Source organism: Scomber japonicus, chromosome 6 (assembly GCF_027409825.1).
Source record: "Scomber japonicus isolate fScoJap1 chromosome 6, fScoJap1.pri, whole genome shotgun sequence".
NCBI classification, from domain to species: Eukaryota; Metazoa; Chordata; class Actinopteri; order Scombriformes; family Scombridae; genus Scomber; species Scomber japonicus.
Window position 1 is genome coordinate 9774871 of NC_070583.1, and position 19672 is coordinate 9794542.

At 40.2% G+C, this 19672-nt stretch overlaps 1 protein-coding gene across 1 annotated transcript in view; it reads left to right on the top strand.

Moving 5' to 3' along the window:
* The window catches only part of pik3cb (phosphatidylinositol-4,5-bisphosphate 3-kinase, catalytic subunit beta), a 54578-nt gene that overhangs the window by 32860 nt on the left and 2046 nt on the right, over positions 1–19672 (top strand). Inside the window, exons 6-23 of the mRNA XM_053321191.1 lie at positions 2558–2737; positions 4222–4389; positions 6488–6577; positions 6972–7226; positions 7334–7430; positions 7556–7686; positions 8041–8091; positions 8999–9187; positions 9847–9968; positions 10298–10441; positions 10547–10646; positions 11288–11484; positions 11613–11722; positions 11919–11997; positions 13756–13923; positions 14023–14146; positions 14339–14484; positions 18170–18302. Coding sequence (XP_053177166.1) covers positions 2558–2737; positions 4222–4389; positions 6488–6577; positions 6972–7226; positions 7334–7430; positions 7556–7686; positions 8041–8091; positions 8999–9187; positions 9847–9968; positions 10298–10441; positions 10547–10646; positions 11288–11484; positions 11613–11722; positions 11919–11997; positions 13756–13923; positions 14023–14146; positions 14339–14484; positions 18170–18302 — 2484 coding nt within the window. The remainder of the gene's footprint in view (positions 1–2557; positions 2738–4221; positions 4390–6487; positions 6578–6971; positions 7227–7333; positions 7431–7555; positions 7687–8040; positions 8092–8998; positions 9188–9846; positions 9969–10297; positions 10442–10546; positions 10647–11287; positions 11485–11612; positions 11723–11918; positions 11998–13755; positions 13924–14022; positions 14147–14338; positions 14485–18169; positions 18303–19672) is intronic.

The window sequence follows — 19672 nt, forward strand, 5'->3', positions numbered from 1 at the left end:
TTAACAGTGGTAATGTTCTGTACAAACACTTCTCTGGCCAACATTATTCAACACTATAACTCAGGAACAGAAGGGCAGGTTGTGACCATATTTCACATTTGGTCACATACTGAATTGGTGACACTAATCTTAGGACCCCCCTGGAAATTGTGGTGATTGTTTCGATCTTCTCTGCTGCTGAATTGAAGATGTGTGTGAAGCATCCATGTTTTAGTATTTGTAGCTTTTTTTTGCAGCAACATTCATATCTGAAGCATCGTCTATTGTCATGGTTACAACTGTACGTTCTATCAGAGTCAGCTTTATTGGCTAAACATGTGAACACATACAAGGAAAATACAGTTAAAACCATTGCTACAAATATTACATGAGTCTGGACAGACATGGAAAGAAAACTGCAACTCGACAGGTTGTTGGAGGCAAACAACATGTTGTACCATGCAGTGTATTGTTTGTTTTGTTTTTATTAGATTGCCCACAGTAAAGAGATGACGGTAAATGAGGATGATAGCGAGAAAGGGTGTGACATGCAATTAAGCTCCCTTACCGGATGCACCAGGGGGAAATCATGGACAAACATCCTACAACGAGTCTTCTCTTAAAATGAGACGTTTCATTTTAACACCAGTCTTGAAACTGGTGATAATGAGCTCAAAAGTATATTGTTGCTCTGAAAACTTACCAGTTCTTAATTCTATTTTATCTCATAAAGAATCCACTGATGGAGACAATTGTGAATGATTAGTTTTAATTTTGTGTGTTGGCAAGCCTATCACAAAAAGCCAGGGCAATTGATCTGCCTTGTAACTCATCAAAGCAAAACACTGATTTGACAGGATTTAGGAGTATTTCTTTCTTTTCAGGCCTTGATGTTAGATAGCTCTCTATATGAATAAATATAACATGTAATAAATAAATAGTGATAACTATAACTAATATGTTTTATAAAATGATAGGGTTCTGAGGTTATTCCCAATTGCCCAACTGCACAAACATAATGAAGTTTTAAAAATGCCTTTATTAAACTTAATGCCTTATTAACCACATATTTAATCAGTGTTATTTTTAAACATTATCAACTTATAATTGCATTTTTCTGTAAAGGGCAAAAACAAAACAAAAATTTACATTCTTGCTGAAGTGATGCCTATCACTTTCTTGCCATCATTTTTGAACCATAACATCTGCATACACAATGAGCCCAGAACAACTATGTGATTTATTGCAACTACTACAGCAGAAAGTAGCCATGTGACCCCCACCAGTGTAGACTCATGCACTGTAACTCAGCTTCTTTTCTGGCTCACAGTTTGCAGCTTCACCATAGTCACGTGACTGAGCCCACTAGAAAGTCATGTGACAACACTAAATGGGTCACAACTATCAGCAAAATTATGCCATCCTCCCGGACACACACACACACACACACACACACACACATACATTAGCATGGCAGCTCAAGGGACCCAAACGCTAATTAAAATGAACCTCTTTCCCTCTCCTTCTGTGATCTAGCTGCCTGTCTCCTTCCATCTGTCTTTGTCTCTGCAGGTTTTCTATTTGCTTCTGTTATAGATGTTATTTAATAATAAAACAGATGGTCATGTCCCTCCAGACCTGTGTGTGTGTGTGTGTGTGCGCGTCTAAGCTTTGGTCAACATCATGGATACACACATACATGCACATACACAAAGACGGGCCATCTGTGCCACTGTGCTCAGGTGGACATAGACGGGAAGTCTTATTTAAGAGGTCAGACACAATAAGCGACATTATGGGCAGGAAGTGTGGCGGTGTGTGTTTTATTGTTGTGAAGTGAATATGAGGTTCAGTGCTGAAGCTTCCTTTTTTAAAGTGACATCATTAGGATTATTCAGTGGCTGACTTTGGTTTTATTCACACGGTCCCTCATTGTATTAGCAGAGAAATCTTATCTTAATTTCGATCTTTTTAAAATAATGTTCATCAGTTTAGAAAAAGTCCAAGATATGTCTTCTATGAGCTGCCGGTTTTTCTCCTTCCACCATAATGTAGCTGTGGAATATTTTCTATCATTAATAATTAATGGAGGACATTTTTATTAAACCTCCAGGAAATTATAATTCCATCTCAGGTATCAGGTCAGCACTGAGCTATAAATAGGATGAAACAGTGAGCCTCGCTCTGGCACTCAGAACATATTAGATCGGTGGTGGCAATGTGTGGAGCACTCACATGCATTTACACGCACCGTGGTTCACACACAGTCTGTCAGAGTGTGAAGTCACATCGCTTGTGTATGAACCAAGTGACTGGATGCATGTTTATTCTGTGCCATTGTCCTGTGTCTGTATTTAATTAGCTACAGTTTCCTCTTCTTTACACAATATGTCATGAGATCAGTAAACAAATGCAGAACTTGCCTTGATATGATTCAGCAGCAAGGGTCATCAAGAGTTTGTGCATCCTCATGTTGCTTTTTAACATCCTTTATTCCACTTTTGACCTCTCATGAAAGATTAAGCTACTCGTATTTCTATTAGAAATATAATCCCCGTCTTTCTTTTTTCTCTGGCAGGACTCGGCCAGCCTGAAGATGCCATCGTCCTGCACCCCCACCGAACTGATGGAGCAGGCGGTGAAGAAGTGGCTGACAACCCACGGGCCTGAGGAGGAGGCTTGGAGGGGACAGTACGTACTGAGGGTCAGCCATTGCCTGGAGTTCCTTTGTGGAGACCACCCTCTCATTCAGTACAAGGTCTGTTGATCATGCAGTGCACAAGGTGACTCTGCGTTCTGTAAGAAATCCAGTGTTACACAAGCAGTTACGCAAAACATCCTGATAACAACCATTATATAGAAGTGGATAGAGATGATTGCATTCATAATTTTTTCATTACTGCGACCTTGTAAAGTTTCTCTGAGACACAGTGGGGATTACTATCTATCAGTGATTTATAGACTCTACTCTAAACCTCACTTTGATGTTTCATTTCCTTTATCAGTATTGTTGGCATAACCAGGTGGATCAGAGATAGTCCTCTTAAAAGGTTAACATTTTCTACCCTTGGATTCTAAACATCTCTGCTTATCACATGATAATATGATTTAAACTGATATAAAGTTGCGTAATGTTTGACACTAACAGCCTGAGCTATTATCAGACCTGTCTGGTCTGACTGTGGAAAAAAAGATGAGATGTAAACTAGAATTAATGGGCTTGAACCGCAGTAGTTTTGGTAATGGTGCGGGAGGTTGATGGTGTGTTTACAGTATACATGTTCGCGTGTTGCTTGTTTTCAGCTGTTACACAAATATCAGGTAACCCAGATAAGCCTACATGTGAATCAGGAGCAGGTTTATTATTCACTTAAATGAGCCATTGCAGTTATACATTATCTTGGAGAACAAATATAAAAGAGAAATGTGTCTAGTTTACAGTCGCAGTTCTGCAGAGAGAGCTGTTAAAAAACACAGATTTATAAAGATAATAAACATATTTACATAGACACATTTAAATAAGTTATAAGAATAATCACACAAAACAGGCACCAAGTATAAAAAGCAACAAGATTGCATCTATCTACAGGAAGCACAGCATACATTAGTGTGCTGGTAAGTGACTATGAATTAATAGCAATAACTAGCAAGCACTTATCTTATCTCAGTGCGAGTATAGTACAGCTGTTACTTTTGGTTTCCTGTGAAATGAATGTCATAAACTAGGGATGACTTTATTACCTCAGAGAAGTATCATAGATTTTAAGATTCCTCAGTTTAAAGGCCAGTTTGAGCATATTTGTGGAGTCAACCGGCTCGATAGTGTTATGAGATCAGCTAATCATGAAGGCAGCCTCTGTAGGTAATATATGTAAGTTCCACAAGCTATATTTGGTTAGTCACTTCTTTTTTTTAATTAATGATTTTAAATTAAGTGCCAAGCATTTTTAAGCAGAATCTGGCCCTGTCTGTGTGCAGCCTTGCATGCTTATTTGATGAAGTATGCTCTATAAGCAGTGCATAAATTTCCCTAGTTTTGACTTGTGTTCTTTTTTGCCTGTCTTTGAAGTACTTTAGCTAGCTATTTCTGAAAAGCCATTCCACTTTTATGTCTGTCAGAGTGTACTTTAACTTTTAACTTTTAACACAACTATGAACAAAACAACTTTTTCACAAGACTAAAAAAGGCTTGGAAATGCACATAACTAAAAAGCTCTCCTTCCCTGTCTTGTGTGTGTGCAGTACATCCGCACGTGCATGCAAGCCAAGGAGCCTCCACACCTCACCCTGGTCCACACCAGCACCGTCAAGGCCATGTTTGAAAAGGAAATCTGTGCCATCGGAGCTGTGGTCAGCCGCAAGTCATCCAACCCACCTTTACCACTACCTCCCAAGAGAAGAGCTCCCACGGTTAGTATGGGGATAATGTGTGTGAATAAATGGGACTCTCACTTCTGTGCTGTGGTGGTTTGGTGTGTTCAACAGTCACAAACGCAGGTTAACTGAGTCTTCATTGGGTAAGAAGATGAAGTCAATTTCAGCTTGTTCTTATCACATACGTTTATTAATGTTAAGTGATTTGATAACATTTGATTAAAACTGATGTTTCGATGCACAAAATGCTCCTATGTGCTCTAGATAACAGTCACTTAATATCCACCAGTGTTTACTGAGCAATGTTCTTCTTTCACCAAAATAAAAGCTCCAGTTTGTTTGGTTCACCTGCATTGAACAAGGCAGGTGTGCAGGTTGTGTAAACATGTACTTGGCAGCTGCCACCTGTCTTTTTATGAGGCACTGTTTTGAATGCATGGCAACAAGCCTGCGCTGCCCTGCCAGCATTAGCCCTGTTGACCAATGAACCTCATAGAGACCACAGGCTGCTCCATAAAGTAAAGCTGTTCTATATACTACAAGCGTCTACTTAGTTTTGGCCTCTTCAGCATTTGTTACGTTGTCAGAAAACATCAGTAGCTCCCCCGCTGATGCCGCCAGGTGTGCAGTGACATCACTCATTGATGTGTGCATCCACATTTAAATGTCAGATTGCATTTAATTGGCCTTTCGTTAGCGAGTCTCCTGTGGTTTTAATTGCCTGATGCCACGCTGACTCTTGATGCCTGGTGATGTGCAGCTGAGAAAGTCTGTAAATATTGCAGGTGTGAATGATTATATGAAATGTAACCACATCATATTTATCAAATATTATCATAAAAGTGTTAAAGCCATTATTACAAAACTTGCTCTCACCTTATGATCTTTATTTTTTGCGTGTGTGTGCGTTTAGAAATAAAAACAACCAGCAGTTTCATCTCACTTCCCCATTTTGTAGATGAGTACATTCATACTCAGCGGAGAATGTGACTAAGTGTCTCAATCACTGTATATTATCATACACTATGATGCATGCAGGCATACTGTAAAATGACTGGAACATTTTATCCAGATTAAGTGGGTATACTTGATGAACAAAACATGGAAATGCCAACAAAATGAAATTATTTTATATATCCATCAAGGGATAAAAAGCAGCCTAATATCCCTTAGTGCTTGGATGAATTGATTTACATATATATTAAGGCATACATCATAAGTGATGTATGCTTGATATTTAGGTGAAAACTTCCACTTAACTAGGTTAGGGCTGCAACTAAAGATTTCATCCCTTGTTGAATAATCTGCAAATTATTTTCTTGATTAATCTATTTATCTTTGGAATGTCAGAAAATTGTGAAAAATGTCCTAAACTATGAATCTCATCTCTTTTACTGAACCAATCAATGGGTTGACTGCCTTCTAGTATCAGTAAAAACCCTTTATCCTGTTTACAGCTTGTTCAAAATGATACGTCATAAACAACATTTTTGACAGGGCTTCTGGTCATACTGTAATAAGGTTTTTGGTTGCTGGTTGACAGGAAGCGAGATTTATTTTCAGGAAATGAACCTGTTTTTGGTTGCTCTGCTCTCGTGCTCATGTCGATCTTTCTGATAATTGCTCCCAACAAAGCAAGTGAACAGAGGGACGTGCTGTTTTTGTAACAATACAGCGCACGCAGCTCTCGTTTCTGCCTGTAATAATGAAGGCAGAAAAAAATTACAGCATCTTATCTGACATGAGGCAAATTACACACACTCACACAAGCATTTAAACACATCAGCACCCACACAGAGAGACAACAAACAGCAGGAAGTGTGCTAGTTGGTTATGTTCATAGGCTCTAGGTGTCATGTGATGCTGTTTATCTTACTGACTGCTGACCCTTGCAAATCCACTTGGCTTGACATCAGAATGACCTGCCTGACCACCCCCCGCCCCCCACATTTCACCTCTCCACCCTTACATTTTTTGTGTGTGTGCATGAGTAACTGTGTGCAGGGAAACTGGTGCTCGTGAAAAAAGAGAAAAAAAAAAGCAGCATGTTGGAGTACATATTTTTACAGCACGTCATGCAAATACTGCTCGCCCATCTCTAATCGCTCCCTCTGCTCTCACTCTCCCTTCGCAGCAAGTACAGACGTGTGTGTGGGATGTGTCGAGCACGTTTAAGATAGTCCTTGTGAAAGGAAGCAAGGTGAACGCGGAGGAGACTGCCAAGGTAAACTCCTGCTTTGTCCACATCCATAATGCAGTCATTTGTCTTTCTTGTTAATATGCCAGTGGACACGTAAAACACAATTGTGCTGTGTCTTCAAAGAGGTTTAACATCTACAGAAGTAGCACACCAACATGTCATCAGTAGCTGTAGATTGTCAGACAGATAAGTAATGGAGACATGTCATAAAAGATTATATAAGCATAATAAACATTTTCATTTTAACACATTGGCTTAAGTGTTAAGTAGCTGCAAAATACTTCAGATTATTATCCTCCTTTTTGCTTTCATAAGGCCTTGCCAAAAGCCAGTCCAACTGAAGGTTATTAACAAACTTTAGCTCAAGGATTAAGATGACACTTTCTTTGTGCTGCCACCCTCCCGCCTGCCCGCCCAGGTCCAGGTGAGAGCAGGCCTCTTCCACGGTACAGAGCTGCTGTGCAAACCCGCAGTGAGCAGCGAGAGCAGCGGACGCTCGGATCACACATGGAAAGACAGCACGCTGGAGTTCGACATCTCTGTCTGTGACCTGCCACGCATGACCCGCCTCTGCTTCGCCATCTACGCTGTCATGGATAAGGTGAAGAAGCAGAAGTCCACCAAAAACGCTCATCTAAACAAGTACCAGACCATTCGCAAAGCAGGGAAAGTGGTAAGAAACAGTCTTGTTCTCAAACCTACACAGTCACAGTTACTGCACATATATATATACTCTATTTTTATAGTATCATCGGCTGAAAATGTGTTTCTCTGTGCCAGCACTACCCTATAGCCTGGGTCAACACCATGGTGTTTGACTACAAAGGCCAGCTGAAGACTGGAGATATCATCTTGCACTGCTGGTCTTCCTTTCCTGGTATACACACCGCTCTCATGTTTACTTAATTTCTACTAACACAAATAAGTTAGAGTTGCCACCATGTAGTAGATAAACATCAGCTAAGTCTTGTGTATGTGTATGTGTGTGTGTGTCTTGGACAGATGAACTTGAAGAGATGCTGAACCCCATAGGAACCATCCAGACCAACCCGTACACTGAGAACGCCACAGCACTGCACATCCATTTTCCAGAGTACTCGTCACACCCCATCATCTTCCCTCCCTTTGACAAGGTCAGACATTAGTCAGCCCACACACACACACCTTTTCTGTCAACATTTGGACATGCCAGTAATTTTGAATATTTCAGAATCATTTGTCTTGAAAAAATGATTTCTGCAGCCATTCACCCAAAGATCTAGAAGTACGATGTGGCCTCATTTGCCCCCTTTCTTCAAAGACTTGACTGCAGTTGAATTTGTCATCACGGTGGCTTAGTGCTCTTAATAATGGTACCTAGTGATTATGATGAAGTGGTAGCTGCTGGCACGAAAGGATCAGGACATGCTCAGCCTGCTTAATGTACTCCAGCAGTGTTGTATCAGTGAGGGTGTTCACTCAATACTCACTCACTCACTTTCTTGCAGATACTGGAAAAAGCTGCAGAGATCGCCAGAGCGAATGACAGTGTACCTATGGTGAGTTTGGGGTTAATTGTGTAGATATACCAAAATATTCACATTCTTCAGCAGCACAGGTGAAAAGCAGTGTCAGGTGATAAAAATTAACATGCAGTGTCATTTCTCTCTCCTCACCAACGCACATAGCAAGTGTAATCTCTCAAATAAGCACACACTGCTAGTTTCCTTGGAAACCCATTGTTATCACTTTGGCAGGGTGTAACAGCAAAATATTCCAATCCCCTTCAAAACTAGAGACTCTAATCAGATTACTTGTATGTTTTCCTGTCTCACTGCCCCTTCGACCAAAAACCCACTCCTGGGCGTGTTACAGCCGGTTACATAATCCTGTGTTATGTAGAGGGCATGCCCGAACGCAGCCTTTTAAAGTTGAGGTGTTCGTGTGAAACTATGGATTAGCACTGACGACAGATTGGTGTTAATTTTTTTAACAGTGTGTCAATTTGTGCCTAAGTGTACAGCTCCACACAGCTGTACTAATGTTATGCCCTTAGAATGAAAGTTCGACCTGGTGTCTGTTTTACGTCAGCATATCATGACTAAGTTTATAATGAAATTATTGGCTCTTTAACGCACCTGTGTTCTTTTAAGAGTCAAACAGCATACACTTGGTATAAACAGAGATAATTCAATGATAGTCCTTGGATTATGAATTGAGATGACTCACATTTAAAAGAGTAACTGAAAAAATTCTGTAGTAGTACTTTGATACACTTCTGCCATCTTGTGGTCGATTAGAGTTACTGCTGTTGCTCCCCTCACATATTTTCACTTCCTGGCTCCTTTTCCTATTTTTCTTCCCTTCCTCTCCATCCGTTCACCTCATCTCACCTCTAAATGCTCTCCTTCTCAAATTCCCTAACCCATTGGACATTTTTTTCCTTCCTCCCATCCTTTCTCTCAGGGTCGTGGAGGTAAGAAGTTCCACATAGAGCTGAAGGAGATCATGGAGCGGGACCCACTCTCTCAGCTGTGTGAGAACGAGAAGGATCTGATCTGGACACTACGTTATGACTGCCGTGAGAATTTCCCTCAGTCACTGCCCAAGCTGCTACTCTCTGTCAAATGGAGCAAACATGAGGACATGGCCCAGGTTAGCCAATGCATTATTTGACACTAGAGACAAATAGAAATAAAACTAATAAAAATAAAGTAATATAAACTAAACTGATGCACTGTGGATGAAACATTACCTGTATGAGATCAACTCGTTTTTATTGCTAAATTCCTCCTCTCCCTCTTAAGTCTGTAATCTCTTTTAGTGAGTATGAATGTGCACACTCCTATGCCAAGATTCAGAGTGATGCAACAAATGTGAGCAAAGTGTCTCATTCAAGAAGCTGATTTGGATTAAATTGGCTTATTTTAGACAGACAGGCCATTCATATTTGATCCTGTGTAGAGGTTTAAGATTATCCTAACTGTTAAGGGACAATTTGGACCTCAATTATTTGTTAGTCTCACAGATATTTAGCATAAATGTTATTAAATTGTTTACATATCCTCTGTTGGAAAAGGAATAGTTTACCAGCACCTGAAAAATAACCAGATACCACACTGTAAGTAATCATCATAAAAAATAAAATGTTGAACAACCAAATTTGGGCATTAAATCATCACTAACTAAAATTGAGGTGAGAACAAACATCTCTTTCTAGATTGTGGTGCAAAAGGTAATCACAGTTAAAATAGTTAAAATCACAGTTAAAATCAGTTTTTGAGTATCTGTGTATGTGTATGTGTGTGTCTCAGCTGCAGGCACTGCTTCAGATTTGGCCCAAACTGAGTCCCAGAGACGCTCTAGAGCTTTTGGACTTCAACTACCCTGATCAGTATGTCAGAGAATATGCTGTGCGCTGTCTGCGTGACATGAGGTAAACACATGTATCCACCCACACATAAATATTATATAACACATCCTTTTCTCCTCAGTTTTTCTTCGCCTCATATTCAAGCCAGACTGTATTTGTATCATCCACTGTAATACAGTGTTATCCAGTACACCTTGTTTAATTACACCTTCTTTCTTTTGGATCAGTAAATACATTAAGTTCTTTCATGCAAAGGACAGTAGATAATAAATATGCTCCAAAATCATTTTATAGTTTTAAGTTTAAGAGTTTTTTAAAAATGAAAGTGAAATGTTAAAGACCTTAAAGACTCATGCCTCTCCTTGTTTTCCCTCCTACTCTTTCCTCACCAGTAATGAGGAGCTGTCGCAGTACTTGCTGCAGTTGGTGCAGGTGTTGCGCTATGAGCCCTACTATGACTGCGCCCTTACCCACTTCCTCCTGGAACGTGCCCAGAAGAACCGCAAGATAGGACACTTCCTCTTCTGGCATTTACGGTATGTGAGAAAGAAAGGGAAAAGTATTTGTGTTTTTAAAAGAGCAGCTTGACTCTAGAGAGGCATCTCCTCTGACCATGCCTGCCTCTCTGCTGCCCCCCGCAGGTCAGAGATGCACATGCCAGCTGTTTCAGTCCAGTTTGCTCTCATCCTGGAAGCCTACTGTAGAGGCAGCATCCCTCATATTGAGGTTCTAAAGAAACAGGTAAGCCACACAGCATCTCTTTTTATTTCTTGTCACTTATACACATGTGATCTCACAAAAATGAAGAAATCACAATCTATTTCCAGTATACTCTTTCTAGACATATTCCTGTTAAGAAGTAGTTCCTTTCGCTCTAAATTTTGTAAGGTTTTCTTTGGGCTTTCACCCTACTAGTCCCTGCTCATGGTGCAGAGTAGCTCAAGTCTATTGTCAACCCCAGCAGAGTTGTATTTTTGGTATTCTTAGCCCATCACAGCGACAACAGCATCACCTTCCTGCCCTCTGACCTTTGCCCTCTACACTGTTGCTGTTGCTACGACAGTCACTCCTCTGGCGTTTCCCCCTACTTCCTCATCAGCACAGTCATTTATCGGGTCACTTCCTGTTTTGAAGAGCATACAGGCTGGTTTAGGATTGTAATGCTGACATTGTGTGTTTAAGAAGAGTGTGCTCACTTGTCAGTAACCAGAATTAATAATTTTGAGGGTTTCGCCAGCTGGTTTCAATTATAAGATGTGGCAGCTGTTTCCAGGAGAACGTAAAGTGTGATGTTAACAGTCCACGTTAAACTAACTGAAATACAACATTGCATTCATATGGTTTATTTTTTATGGTTTACATTTTTTTTTAACTCAAACCAGGTGGAAGCCCTGAGTAAGCTAAAGTCGGTCAATGAGCTAATTAAGCTGGGGACCATCAAGAACGCTCGAAGTAAGACCAAGGAGGCAATGTTGACCAAAGAGGCCATGATGACCTGTCTGAGGCAAAGCGGCTACTCAGAGACTCTGTCAGACCTGCACTCGCCTCTAAACCCCCATGTCCTGCTGTCCGGCATCAAGTAAGACCACACCACTATTCAGCGAGATTGCATGGAAATCTCCATTCCAATCATAGGCTTCAGGTTTCAGATCAAGTTTAACTTTTTCTCCTCTTCTTCTATGCCTCATTCTACCATCTATCTCTCAGTGTGGAGAGGTGTCGGTACATGGACTCTAAGATGAAGCCACTCTGGATTGTTTACAACAACAAGCTGCTGGGGGGAGACTCCCTAGGAATCATCTTCAAGAATGGAGACGGTAGGAGGAATCAGAGATTAGAGGGGAGGGCAGTTTGGGATGGAGGGGGAGAGATATAATAAGGTCACGATGAGTAGTCAATTAAACCACTTTTTAAGTTTTGAAGTAAATTCTGCTGACAGGTTTGTAATGCAAAATATGTTCTTTTGAAATCACAAAAACTTTGTCTCTTTTCTTCCTCACTGTCTTTTCTTAGACCTACGACAAGATATGTTAACCCTCCAGATTTTGAGGTTAATGGATCTGCTATGGAAGGAGGCGAATCTGGATCTCAGGTGCGTTTTTGTGCTCATGGCTGTGTGTGTGTGTGTGTGTGTGTGTGTGTGTGTGTCTGAGTGTGTGTTAAACGGTCAGTGTTTGTCAAGCTTGTTTGTTCCTGCTCTCTGTGGGGAAGGGGAAGCTCTGGCGGGGAGCAGCAGAGGAGGGGAGATACTAAATTACCCCATGCCAGTTTGACCTCCAACCCTTTTACACCCTAGACTTCCACACTCTCCTACACACACACATGCACGAACACGAACACACACACACACACACACACACACACACACACACACACACACACACATGCATTATCTACATTACATCCTAATCAAATCCACACGTTGGCACTTTTGTAAAGCCCTTTTTTTTCTGCCTTTGTCATACACTGACACATCTGGAGCTGAGCAGTGGAGGGGGGTTGTTTTGACAGTTGAGCTTAAGGACGGTGATTCAGATTACAAGGGAAATGGGTTCAGGGTTCAAACACAGTGATGGGATGTAGAGAATGGAGGAATGGACAATGTAATGAAACCGCTATCGGTGATTTCTGGATATGTTTCACCACATGTATACTTACTTGTTGGCTGTCTGTACAGTAATCATTTTCTCATTGACTTAAACTCAACACCCGTCATGTAGAATAAAGAAATGCCCTGAAGGCTTCGGGTCTCCATTACACCTCTGTCAAACTGTAAATGAAATCTAGAAATTGAGTCAGCTTTGAGCGTTGAGTCATGGCTGTCTGGTGTATGAGACTGGGGAGGAACAGTATGTTCAGTATGTTAGCATTCTTGTTATTTAGTTGTTATGCTGCGAACTGCAAAATGAAGGCCTACTGCCATCTTGTGGAAGTGGTTAATAAATTCAGTTAAAGTGAATGAAATAGAAAATGTTTCATCTGGCAGGCATGCATGCTATCATGTAATCATCATAGTTGTTCACTGTATGTCCCCATCTGCACAGTCTCTGCTCACTGTCAACAGTATAAAAGTCTCCACTGTCCGACAGAGAGGGGATTGTACCCAGATGACTGCTGTTTGAATGAGTCCCCAAACTAACGGGAGCCTAATATCTTAATCTCATAAATGCAAAATACTGGAATCAGATATGAAGCAACACTCACACACACACACACACACACACAGCATTACCCATTTACGCTGACCCGATTCAGATTTCTGCTCTCATGTGACACAGGTTTTGTGGGTCATAAATGTTTTTGAGGACTGTTTTGGAGCACATTCATGTCTTGAAATATGATATAATGTGTCACTACTATGTTTGGTAATGTTACTGTATGTATGCGCAGATTGTATAGTGTGATTATAATTGGAAATGGTGCATTTGTGTAAAACTAGGATTTGTGATTTACTGACTGTGGATATGGGTCAATGATGTTTTTTTGTGTCAATGTGGTTTAGTCAAATTTAAAGAGTTTAAATACACATATGAATATTTTTTCACACATTCTTCTTTGTGGACCCAGCAAAAAATTATGCTTTTAATCCATTTTGAGATAATATATAAGTGGTATTACCATAAAAATGGTGCACCAAATAATTAAACTTGCTTAAAAATGCTAAATTCTCAACAAAACACCATATCAACTACTTTGGCATTATCTTAAATTATAACTTTTTATATTAAATAAAGGTAATGGACACAATTGTTCTAAATATTACATTTAATCTGGGGAATCCTGTAAATCAGGAACCATTTCAATGGTACACTAAAAGCTCTTTTCTTCGCTTTCTCTTCATATTGTGCAGGATCGTACCATATGGTTGCCTAGCGACAGGTGACCGTGCAGGGCTGATTGAGGTTGTGTCATCAGCAGACACGATTGCCAACATCCAGCTGACCAGCAGCAACGTGGCAGCAGCTGCCGCCTTCAACAAGGATGCTTTGCTAAACTGGCTCAAAGAGAGAAACTCTGGGTATGATTCTGTCTGTTTAATGAATCTTGTAGTAACTGCAAGGATATGTTGACTATTACAGGCTAACACACCCCCCCCCTTTTTTTTGTGTACTGACAGCGATGCTCTTGAGCGAGCCATCGAGGAGTTCACTCTGTCATGTGCAGGCTACTGTGTAGCCACCTATGTCCTGGGCATCGGAGACCGCCACAGTGACAACATCATGGTCCGCAGCACTGGACAGGTGTGATAGATGCTATGTTTTATCTGTTGAAATTATCCAGGGGCCAGTAGAAAGCCCACAAATCATTTCATTAGATAAATATTTTATGATTATTTACATTACATTGGCACACTGGATTGTTTAAAGTCTGTTCCAGTCTGCTTTTCCTGTTTCCATGATGCTCACTGTTTGGCTTTGGTGTCTGCCTGTCAGCTCTTTCACATAGACTTTGGCCACATCCTCGGCAACTTCAAGTCCAAGTTTGGCATCAAGAGGGAGCGTGTACCATTTATCCTCACACACGACTTCATCCACGTCATACAACAGGGAAAGACGGGTTACACAGAAAAATTTGGCAGGTTTGTTGCACATTTTGTTTGTTCTTTCATCTTACAGTAAGTCTCTGTCTGTCTTTGCATGTATACTGTTGTGGAATTCTACTACTTTGAGATTATAGCCATGATAATGCTTTTTAAGAACACGCACCTTTTTCTGTCTACATGAATTAATATGTTTCATCCATTTGACACATTTGACTGTGTTGCTATTACTAGGCCTGTCATTTGTCTTGTTTGGACTATAAACAAAACACCACTAACGTACCAACTTCTGGTGTGACTGTCAACTTACTAAGAGGGCACTTACTGTGGCAACAACAGTATAACAGCTAAGAAAATCCATTAGACATAGACAACACTAGCTTTATCTCACAGGATCTAAGTCTGCAGTGGCATTGCATCTGCACAGCTGGTTCATGAGTTTCTCTTTTCGTGTTTCTTGATTTTTCCGCCTGGCTGCATTGTGCATTTTTATCTTTGTTTTTGTTTTCAGCTGTCTCAGAAATAACACTTGGATCTTTTTAAAGAGCATTACAGTCCTAAAGAGCAGAATGTCCATGCCTCTGACATGATTTGATGTGTGTCAGTGCAGTATACTCATTCACCAGTAGGTGGCAGTAGAGACTTAAACAATGATAAAGCTCTAGCCTGCAAGTGTCACTGAGGAGGAATGTGCCCAGTTACTAACACCATTGAGAATTGAAGTAAAACTGAGCGTATTAGAATGTTTCTCTACATTTTGTGTTTTGTGCGTATTGTATCTGAAGCATTTTAAAAACACATTATGTTGAGAGATTTCATGTAGAATTTGGTTCATTCAGATATGGTTTAATCCACTGAATTTTATTGTAAAATGTAGATTATAAAAATCAAATGTATTGAGTTTGTTCCCGCCAGTCATGAATAACAGTTAAGTTCTAAACCAGCATAAATACTATAAGCCTTCATAGGCCCTCATCTTAAGACATCAATACCTCATCAATTACAGTCATGTCTCATTGTATCTTAAAAAGTAATATTTGTAGTTTTATATTACACAAAACAAGATCCTATGAAACAGCCTTATGCTTCGTGACTGATACCTCATGTGATAATGTAGCAGTTAATCCCTCACACAGATAGACTGACCGGACCGTACTGAAGTGTTTACACATTCTTGAGGTGCTCCCATGAGCCTGAAAACCTTTCAGCCACAATAACATGTGCAGTGCAGCATGTGTAAGTCAGGCATCACGTAGCTGCACTGCAGCAGGGTAGGTTGTTTATCAAAGAGATCAGTGACGCAAAAAGAAGACAAGTCATTTAGTGAAAGTGGAAATACCCTTGTGCTGTCATGGCCTACATTCGTGATTTATGCCACACAAGAGTAAACATCTGCAGACAAGTTGTGTGAAGTATCAACAGTTGCTTTAGATCAAGTTACTGCTGTCCAGGAATAACAACCACATCAATCACTGATTTGTAGTGAAGGGTGCAGATCCATTGTGAAATAGCTACCTTCTTCTGTTTTCGAGCATCACAGTAGCATGTTAAACCCAAGCAATGACCGTGAATTTGAGCGTGCTGGATTGTTAACACTGGATAAACTGTGTGACTATGAAATATTGTCACTAAGGCTTTGAAGGTATTGACTAAAACATTAAACATTTTATTGCACTGACTGCATGACTTAACAGTACTTAATAACTAAGCTGCTGCTGGTGAAGTGCAGCATGTAGGAGTTATGTCTTAAATATGCAACTTGATCCCACAGAAATACATGAAATGTGTGTAAATGTGTCCTGCCTGGCATGAGTGCATAATCCCTATCCTCAACAATGTAAGAAAGAGAAGTACACTGGTTGTGTATTGCTGCGTCAGCAAATGTAGTTTTTGTGGGCGTTATGAAAAAGAACGTTATGTTCTAATTTGTGATCAGATACAGTAAATAGATCACAGTGTTGACCAGAAATACAGAAGTGAAAACACTTCCTGTAGCCCGCTGTACATTCAAAACCCTGCCAGGGTGGATGTGTTGAAATATTTTAAGTTCATCTACATGTTATATTCAATATTCCAAAGATCACACATGTGCCGATCAGCCAAAACGTTAGAACCACTTGCCTAATATTGTGTTGTTTCCCTTAATGCTACCAGTACAGCTCTGCAACGTTGAGGCATGGACTCCACAAGACCTTTGAAGCTGTCCTGTGGTATCTAACACCAACACGTTAGCAGCAGACCATTGAAGTCTTCTAAGTTGCGAAGTGCGGCCTGTATGGATTGGACTTGTTTTTCCAACACATTCCACAGATGTTTGATTGGATTGAGATCTGTAGGATTTGGAGGCCAAGACAACACCTTGAACTCTTTATCATGTCCTCAAACCATTCCAGAACAATGTTTTTCAGTTGGGCATTGCACATTATCCTGCTTAAAGAGAGCACTGCCATCAAGGAATGCAGTGGCCATGAAGGGATGTACTTGGCCTACAACAATATCAAAAGTAACAGACATAGGAATTCCAGGACCCAAGGTTTCCCAGCAGAACATCACTTAGTGCATCTACTAACTTGCCTTCTTCCCAGGCCACCTTCTTCCATTGATCCATGGTTCAGTTATGACACTCAAGTGCCCATTTTAGGCGCTTTTGGTGGCGGACAATGACCAGCATGAGCTCTCTGACAGTTCGGCAGCTATGCAGCCCCCTACTCAGCAAGCTGTGATGCACACTGTGTTCTGACACTTGCCTATCATAGCCAGCATCAACTTTTTCAGAAGTGTGAACTATTGTAGCTCTTTGGTGGGATCCAACCAGATGGGCTGGCTTTCACCTCCCATGTACATCAATGAGTCTTTGGCATCCATGACCCCTGTCGCAGGTTCACAGGTTATCATTCCTTGGACCACTTTCAGTCCTGACTACTGCATACCAGGAAGACCCCATAAGACCTGCACTTTTGGAGATGCTCTGACCCAGTCATCTAGCCATCACAAGTAGACCCTTGTCAAAGTTGCTCAGATCCTTTTGCTTGCACATTTTTCCTGCTTCCAACACATCAACTTCAAGAACTGTGTAATATATTCCACCCCTTAACAGGTGCTATTTTAACTAGGTAATGAATGGTACTCACTTCGCCTTTCAGTGGTTTTAATGTTTTTGCTGATCAGTATATAGTACCAGTTAACATTTTGGACTCACATTCTCATTCAGAAATGGGAACCTGTGTCCAAACTTTGACTGGTATTATTGCATAGTCAACTGTGACTTTCAGTTCACGATAATAAAAATGGGAAAAAGGCATACTTTGAGATTCTGTGAGTTTTTGCATGACAGTAAAAATGCTGGTCAGCAAGCTTGTCATGAGCTGTTTGAAAGCACCTTTATCTATCTAGACATTTAGTTTACACGAAGTCAAGGAGCAGTGAGTAAAACAGAGAGGAGCATAAAGGAAGTGTTTATCATTTATTATCACAGTTTCTGGGTAACCTCAGTCAGGTCAGTCATACATCAGCAGATATTTTAAAACATATTCATAACCAGTCAGATGTCATATCAGTGTTTTGAAACTTTTACTTGATAATGAAAACGAGCCATCAACAAAACAACATGGTGACCATTATCTTCATGATAACGGTCACTATGTTGTTTTGTCAGCTGTATCAGCTTTATCAGCTGTATGTGTATGACAGAAAATAAACTGTGTATATGTCTGTGTGTTGATAGTTTCCGACAGTACTGTGAGGAGGCCTATCTAATCTTGAGGAAGAACGGGAACCTCTTCATCACACTGTTCGCCCTCATGCTTACTGCTGGACTGCCTGAGCTCACCTCAGTCAAAGACATCCAGTATCTAAAGGTATTACACTCACACACACACACCATCTTCATACATATAGCATATGCAAGTCATTCAGTGCAAAAGAAAACATGTGGTATCAGTGCATCTCTTACTCTCTGCATCTTGCAGACAATGGTGATTTCTTGTTTTCTAGACTTTACCGCAGGTCAGGTTTTTGCCAGTCGTGTTTTTTGTTTTTGTCTTTACCTTCATCTCTTGACATTTTGGAAAGAGAAAAGGTGAAGAGAAGAACAAACAGAAAGTATCGTTATTAACAGCAATGACAAGCGCACAGCACCAGATGGCCCAATGAATTATATGTATGTCAGGATTACACTGCAGCACTTGATGCAGTTCATTAAATGAATATTTAAGGTTACAGTAGTTTCTTTTTTTCCCTTTTGGTATCTTTGCCTTTCATTTTCTGAAAAATGGCAACAAATGATGGTGAAGAGAGGAAGGATGAGCTGCAGCAGAGGTCCCTTGCTAGAGTCAAAGGACATGTTACATTACATGATCAATGTCTTAGGTTAATCCATTAGTTCATAAGCAAAGGCATATGTGGATCATGTACTGTTGTCAGATTTGTGTCAAAGTGTTTCTAGAGTCCACCTCCACTCAAGGAAGTGTTTTGCTTATTGTTACTTCATTCGGAGATTTGTGCTTCACTGTGCAGAATGATGTATGTAGCCTGCAAAGTTTACTCATCTATGAAAGGTTTCTATGTGTTCACTTTAAATCTGAGTTTAATCAACAGTGGTCCAGTATGTGGTTTATGCAGTTCAGTTTAGTTCAGTTTAGTTCAGTTTAGTTCAGTTTAGTTCAGTTTATTAGGATCCCCATTAGCCATTGCGCTGGGAGACAGCTACTCTTCTTGGGGTCCACAGTTAACACAGAAAATAAACCCACAATATTATACAAAAATATAATGCAACAAAAATGATGAAAGATAAAGAGAGCATGGAAGAGAGTAGAAATATATGTTCAAAGCATACATGGAAAAAAACACAATATAAAACCACACAAATTTAGACAAGATTGTAAAAGTAAAGAAAGAAAAGAATATCATCCCCCCATTAGTTCAGGATTACATGCATGGTAGTCTCTTGAACTAATGGGGGGATGACATTTTTTTCTTTATACAGTTTAAGTATGAAGTGGACACCTGAAGCCTCATGTGCATGTACACTGAAAATAGACTTTTCAGTTGTGCATAACATTAATACTGATATTACTAATATTTGAGCTTGAACTTTGAACCTAAGCAGTGACATACTAAGTCAAGTCTAGTCTAAGATAAGTTGATGGACCTGTCACCTGTCATATTCTGGTGTTAAAATAGTATCTTTTGTACAATCCAAAATGATGGCTAGAAATTATGCAGTGCT